Source organism: Bos taurus, chromosome 3 (genome assembly GCF_002263795.3).
Source record: "Bos taurus isolate L1 Dominette 01449 registration number 42190680 breed Hereford chromosome 3, ARS-UCD2.0, whole genome shotgun sequence".
Lineage (NCBI taxonomy): Eukaryota > Metazoa > Chordata > Mammalia > Artiodactyla > Bovidae > Bos > Bos taurus.
In genome coordinates, this window is record NC_037330.1 from 75011954 (window position 1) to 75019544 (window position 7591).

The 7591-nt window shown below is 31.8% G+C and overlaps 1 protein-coding gene across 2 annotated transcripts in view; it reads left to right on the plus strand.

Moving 5' to 3' along the window:
• The window catches only part of LRRC40 (leucine rich repeat containing 40), a 41175-nt gene extending 34378 nt beyond the window's left edge, over positions 1 to 6797 (plus strand). The window contains exons 13-14 of one of the 2 annotated variants that reach the window (XM_005204460.5): positions 1574 to 1759; positions 4167 to 6797. In XM_005204460.5, the coding sequence (XP_005204517.1) occupies positions 1574 to 1759; positions 4167 to 4272 (292 nt within the window). In that variant the 3' untranslated portion in view covers positions 4273 to 6797. The remainder of the gene's footprint in view (positions 1 to 1573; positions 1760 to 4166) is intronic. The other variant, NM_001103262.2, reaches the window with a different exon arrangement.
• The last annotated feature ends 794 nt before the right edge of the window (positions 6798 to 7591 follow it).

Here is a 7591-nt window from a genome sequence, read left to right on the forward strand (position 1 = left end):
GTTGATTCTGGTAACAATTTAATATAAATAGTAGTGGCTAACATTTATTATATTACAGATACTGTCCCATGACCTTCCTATACCTTCATTTAATCCTTGTAACAAGTATATAATTTTAGTACTGTTATTCATGCTCATTTACAGATAAGAAATCTAAGGCACAGTGATGTTAAAATACTGCCTATTAATTTTTTTCTATCTACTCAATTATTTGTGTTTCTTGAGTATAGGTAATACTTTTGCTGTCATTGTTTAAAAATATAAGTACTTCTCAGATTCTTCTAATTTTTGTGAATTGAACTATCAGTTCTCTATTGATATGAACTATCAGTTCTCTGTTGAGTTGTCTATATCAGGGCCTTCCCTGGTAGCTCAGATGTTAAGAATCTGCCTGCAATGCAGGAGACCCGGGTTCAGTCCCTGGGTTGGGAAGATCCCCTGGAGAAGGAAATGGCAACCCATTCCAGTATTCTTGCCTGGAGAATCCCATGCACAGTGGAGGCTGGAGGGCTACAGTCCACAGGGTTACAGAGTCCGACTCGCCTGAAGTGACTAAGCATGCACTCATGCATTGAGCTATCAATTGCATTGTTAATTCTTTAGGAGCTGGCAAACCTAACCTTAACTTCTGTGTTAACTGGTTAGCTGCATCACTTTTAATTATCTTGTTCATGGTTTGTGGGAGAAGTTGGAGGGACTACTCAAGATGATTTGGTCCATCTGTACTTGTGTTACTGACTCTTCCGTCCCTCTGTAACTTTGGAGCTTCCTTAATGAATTTACCCTTCATTGTAGTTCAGTTTTTTTTAACATCAAGGCAGCAAAGGAAGGGCAGTATGGGGAAGTGAAAAGGCCACCACTATACAGCTCTCCTTCACCACATCCTTCTCTTTTCTAGTTGAGGCAGCAGTTTGCCTCACGTTAAAACCAAGCTAGTTTCTTTTCCCCCAACCCAGGGATCCTGAAGTGTTACTGAGAATTGCTCTGAGAGCCATCAATTTTCCCGTCTCTCTTGTGGCATCTTCAGGGTTACTTTGAATAAGAAGCCAGCAACCTATAGTTGTTTTATAATGTTTTCAAAAACCAAAATGAATATATTTTTGATTGTTGGAAAAATGACTGAATTAGTCATTTTTGAAGCCTAAGTCAAAGCAAAGTATAAATCTCTTTTACTTTAAATATTGGCAGTAATTCTGTTTCATAAGAAATAAAAGTAAACTAAGGAAGAATACCTACGTGGAGACATTTTATAAAGAGCACTTCAGGAAGATTTCCTTGTCTCCTGAAGGAGAAAATAAAAACATGGGGGAATTTACTCAGAACTTTTGTTTGATTTTTTTGTATAGTAAATGGAAACTGCTACAAGTCTGTCCACTTAACGTATATTTCAAGTTTTCCAAAGCTTATCCATTTTTAAGAATTTTCTGAAAAATTTAAGTGCAGAACTTATACCAAATTAAAAAAAAAATAAAAACCTTACATTAAGAAAGCTTTATGTCATTAGATCAAACCTCCATCATCTAGGGGATAATTTTGCCTCTGATTCCTGTTTGTTCTGTTCATATTCTAATAGGTTCAAAATACTACCTGAAGTTTTGTATCGAATTCCCACACTTGAAACAATTTTGATTAGTAATAATCAGGTTGGATCTTTGGACCCTCAGAAAATGAAGACAATGGAAAATCTGATCACATTGGACCTTCAAAATAATGACCTCCTACAGATTCCACCAGAGCTTGGTAACTGTGTGAACTTAAGGTAAGTGCTAAGTTTTTTCATGTATTCAATTGTGGAAGTGTTTTTGTTTCTTTTTGTTTGTTTGTTTTTTGAGGTAGTCTTGCAGGCAAGTTGAAATAAAAAATGTAATGTCCTGTTAAAAATAAAAGGTAACAAAACTCTGAATCCCAATTCTGTTTTCCAAATTTTACCAAATGTATTTTTTAGTTTTGTTTATGTAGCATGATACATGTGTAAGTATAGTACACATCTATCATACATGTCAATTGTTTTAGTGATACTTTCTCATCCCTCTGTATGTGTATATAGCATGATATATGTGTAAGTATAGTACACATCTATCATACATGTCGATTGTTTTAGTGATACTTTCTCATCCCTCTGTATGTGTATATAGCATGATATATGTGTAAGTATAGTACACATCTATCATACATGTTGATTGTTTTAGTGATACTTTTCTCATCCCTCTGTATGTGTATAACCTGAAACTACTGCATAAAAACATCAGGGAAATGTCAACTCCTTAGCTGTGCAGATAGGGATTTTTAAAATCTGATTATAGACTACTACCAGTTGTTTCAAGCCCTGCGGGGTCTTTCGTACTCTGTGTTTGCTATTACCTCAGCCTCAAGTGCCTTTACCCTGCTTCTGTCAGTAATCAACCTAATTATCACCTTTGAAAACCTTTCCAAAACTCCAGGCAGAGGGACTAAGATTTCCCATCCTGCTTTGTTAGGACTTATTTATATCATTTCTTTTTCCTGTACAAGAGTTATCCCACTGCCGAGAAAGTGGTAAGCACCTAATGAGTACTTGTTAAGTGAATATAAAGGGAATTTGAGACATGAACAGCAAGCCTAGTAGTTAAACAGAATGTGTCAGAAAAATTTAATTATTGAAAACTGCATATAATGGCTTAAATATTTTACTTTACTAGGGCAGCACTGATATCTTTGGTACCTCAATTATTGAATTATAGAAGGCAAGTGAGTTGATTCTTGTTATGTTCCATAAGTGTATTCTATAAAGTCTCTGTGAAAACCAACTTAGCAAATACTGAACCGTTACTCCCTAGGGGAAGCACAGAGTCAGGCTCTTTCAAGCTTCTGGTCACATTTTCATCAACCAATCCACACATAATCTCGTGTTATGTGTGTTTCTGCATTAAGATGCCTTATTTAATATTGTTGATTCATTCATATTGAATTATGGCTAAACAGTGCTATGATTTATGCCTGAATGAAGCTTATCTAACGTGTGTGTTTCCCTGTAAGATACATGACATCCTTCGTGTGCTTAGAAAAACTAGGAATACGTCAGCATTATGCTTGCAGGCTATATTAAACAGCAAAATCACCAAGAAAAAGTACAATAATACAAAAAAAGTCGCACTTAATAGACTATGGAAGGAACACTTGTTTATGGTATGAGAGCTGAAACAAGACAGAGCGTCACCTTTTTTTGTCCTCAGTGTTAAGTGACTCAAATTTTTTGCTGCTCTGTACATGTCCAAAATGATCTTCAAAGTGTCACATGTATTGATTAGGAGGTGACTAATAAATTTTAGTGAGCAGGCAAATTAGCAAATTTGGAGTCTATGAGTAATGAAGATTGACTATAATTAACTTTTTTTCTATAAATTAAGAAAATCAGTCTTTTTAAAGACTTAAAAGATTCTTTTAAGAATTCCCGTGGCACACAGATACATTTGAAGATATAATTTAGATCTACTGTATAATATGTTGTGAATCCTTTAACTTTTGTTTATATAAACACTTAAGTTATTGAAAAATAAAAAAAAAATCTCTTATAATTTATTTCATTAAATTAATTAAGTAAATCAACCAGCTCTTAGATCTTAAACTGTACTCATTTCAGAACATTTAAATAGGTTTTATAAGTGCATCTGGTCAAGGGAGGAAGTACAAAGACAGACGTGTTAATGTTCCTGGTGTGGATAGGATATATTGACTGTGTTATAGTCTTTGATATGAGTATTTGTCAGTTTGCTCATTCTAGCACGTGTGTAAATATAATTCAACCATTTAGTATATGGTCATTATAAGATTGAGGAGGTGATGGGTAAAATAATGATTCATATCACAGCTCTTCTATTTAATAACTAATCTTGGACAAGTCCTTCTTAAAATTGAAATATTAATGGTGCCTACATCATAGAATTGTCAAGATCTTTAAGAGAGTCAGTGAATGTAAGTTACTTAGAACCATACCTTTCATGTAATGAGTATTCAATTAATGTTATTTCAGTCATCATTATAGTTACAGTTCTGTTTAAATGCTTAGAATGAAAAGGGACAATTCAAAAAATAATACATATATTTTACTTATGAAATAGTAAATGAAATTAGAAGAAATGCCTCCCTAATGGAAAATGTTAAAATTCTGATTTCTCTCTTTTGTTTAGGACGTTGCTTCTAGATGGAAATCCATTCCGCGTTCCTCGAGCAGCCATCTTAATGAAAGGAACAGCTGCTATTTTGGAGTATTTGAGAGACCGAATTCCTACTTAAATTGAAGTCATTACATAGTCTTGGTCATGTTAATTCTTAGACTTCTTAAATTGATAACTAACATTTTTCTAAGGTATTATCTTCATTTATGATGGTGTAACCACGTATTGTGTTCATTTGTTCTAAATGTTTTGCATAAGATTTATGCAAAAAAAAATTCCCTCATTCCCACATAGCAGACAGTTTCTTCAAAAGTGAATTTTTATTTATTATAGTTAAATATTTTTATAATGACAAAGCATTTTTGTAGCGATGGATTTTTTTTCCCATTTCTACTGTGTTACGTATATTATGACCAACTGACTTGAATATGACCATCCAATTTCTATGTTTTCTTTAAACTTATGTTTTAATTTCTAAATTTTCATTGACTATACAATTGAATTGAATTTTATTTAATACTGCTCTTTGGCATTAAAAAAAAATAAGGCTTTTCATTATCCATGATAAGACTTTTGTGATATGGTTGGTATCAGTATAAGTTTCAAATTAATATTTATTGTCTTGTTTTGTTTTAATATAGTTGAAATGTTTTTTCCTAGTCTTTTTCCCATGTTTCATGAAATCATTTTACCGGGGTTTCTAATGTCACAGAAATGGTTCACAAGATACAGTTATTGGTGGAGAAAATAGTAAAAGTGTTTTAATTGCTCTCACAATTTTGAATTTAAAACTTGATTGGACTTTTTTTTTTTAAGATGCTTTAGTACTAAGTTTCCATACAACAACCTAGTATTTCTAGATTCAACACATTTAAAGAAATTAGGTCTGCATATTTTTCCCTCAGAGTGTGAGCATTTAAATGATACCTTCTGTTCTTTAAAAAAAAATACTGAAATTTTATTAATTTTATAGATAACAGCAACAGAAAATAAGAGCATATACTGCATAGAAATCTTAAAATGTGTTTTATTTAAATACTAAGCAGGTACTTGTATGTATAATTACTCTGTTGATGTGCTCTGATCTTTCCTTGTTCATTTTTTTTAAATTTCCAAGGTCTTAATTTTTAAATTTGCTAGTAACGTTAATAAGACTAAATTTGTAGTCATGCGGTAATTTTCTAAAAAGTAATTTGTTATAGATGAACTGGATTTAATAAAAATTAAATATAAACATTTGTATTTACACCAAAAATATCAGAAGTAGGCTAGTCAGTCATTATAAAATGTACTATGTGATTCTGTTAAGTAACCAATTGATAGACCGTATTAACTAGTTTATATAAATAGATGGGTGGACAGGTAGGTAAGTAGATAATGGATGGATAGATAGCTTTTGGGTGAGTGAGACATAATCATATAATGAAAAAAATCATTGCTAATAAAGATAAATACTACATGTTCATTAAAAAGTTACATTTTTCAAATATTGATTACAATGTTTATATGTTTTTGGTTTAAAATAAACATTCCCTTTTCATACAACAACTCTGTTGCTCCCTAAGAAATCAGCTTCCATATTAAACAAAAGACACTTTACAATAAGGTGACATTTTATTATTTATACAATAAAGAGACTTTTATGTTATTCAAAACACTTTTTTAAATACTGAAAAAGTTGAGTACATCAAAGCCGAAAAATGGCTTTGCTATACACTGCACAGCATTATTATAGTCCCTGTATTTTGTATCTGTACAGAAAGCATCTTCAAAATGCATTCTAATCACATTGTACACCTTTACTGTTTAGTGTCAATACATAAAATAAAACTGGAGAATACAGCTTGCATTTGCAAATTAACTGACAAAGTAACTTCATTGATTCAGTAAATTTAAAATATAGATCCATAGGAGTTCTTTGCACATAAAATGAAGCAGCTTTCAAGGTTGTCATGGTCTCATACAGCAAAAAAAAACCCATTAACTACATTCACAATCTATGTTAATAAAGTTGTAAATATGTCTTCATTCAGTTTTTATTTACATCAATATGTAGTTCAACTAAAAAGTACTGTTGTGATACAGTAGTTTTTTTTTAACACATACAAAAATGACAATTTTTATATATAATTTAAGCTCAAAATCACAATTATCTCAAAATATTAATTACAACACAGCCATTTCAATTAAACATGTCATGATTATCTTTTTATAAAATGGTAAAATTTTTTATTAAAGTAAGCAATTTGTTTCGAATTGGCTAGAGTTCACCATGTAGAAAACCTTAAATGGTAAGAGGTGTTTCCAGCCCCTCCCACCCAAATTTGTATACAGCCACCTAAGCTAGCAAAGAGGCAGAAAAGGCCCCAATTTATAAAGATTAAGCCTCTTTTGCTATACTGCCGTGGCTTATTGTTTCTTCCATAAAAGCTTTACAAGGGGAGTGTCAATAAACTATGCAGTGAAATGCATGCATTAATATACAGTATGTCTATGTAAAATGTTAGCATTTAGTACACATTAAAATGTTCACAAAGACTGCAAAAGAAGTCATAAATAAAGAAGCACTTCTAAGATCTACCAATTGCAAATTGTAAACTTGAAAAGTACTTAATAATAAAATGGAATTTCTTTGAACACAGATCCCAATTCAAGTTCTTTCTCTGGCTAAAGGAGCTTTAGTTACTTGGCCTTAAGATGTCACTGTTGTGCTGCACATATGGTAGAGAAATCAGATGTCATAAAAGAGTATGAGCCTAGAGACTGTCTTCATTTTATTAAAACTGTGGCCCAGTGTTGCATCTCTGCTTAGGATTTAGTTTTTAAACTTACAGAAGAGTGAAATATTTCACTAACTGAATTATATGACCTCAAACGAAAAGTGGAAAATGTGTGTGTATGCATGTGTTTAGCATATGGAAAAATATTAAGTAAATAGGTGGAATTAGAGATTCATTATACGATAATAAAAGGATTATGCCCCAAAATAACTGAGGTCAAAAGAAATCAACTATAAAATATTTTAGGAATGAAAGAATTTTCATGGATACTTAAAAATCCTAAAAACATAGTATCTAGTATCCTTTTAATTCTTAAGCCAATTAAAATTTTATCATCATCTTTGTTTAGATTTGCTGTTGTTAATTTAAGATTTCTTCTCTGAATAGAAAGAGACTGTAGTTCATATTATACTTTATTTATATACAGCTGGGTGGGGGCGTGCCCTTAGGTGGTTATCAAGTGGGAAAAATAAAACTACAGTACCTGCAAATCTTTTGCAAGGTTATTTTTGGTGGTCTTTAAAATTTATAAACAGAATTCAGTAGATTTTACCTCTCATTTTCAACTAAGGAAAAATTCCTCTTTCATACGAAGACAGTGTCATTGTCCTTAAGCTTCCTTTAGTCCCTTCTATACACTGAATACACAGAGAAACT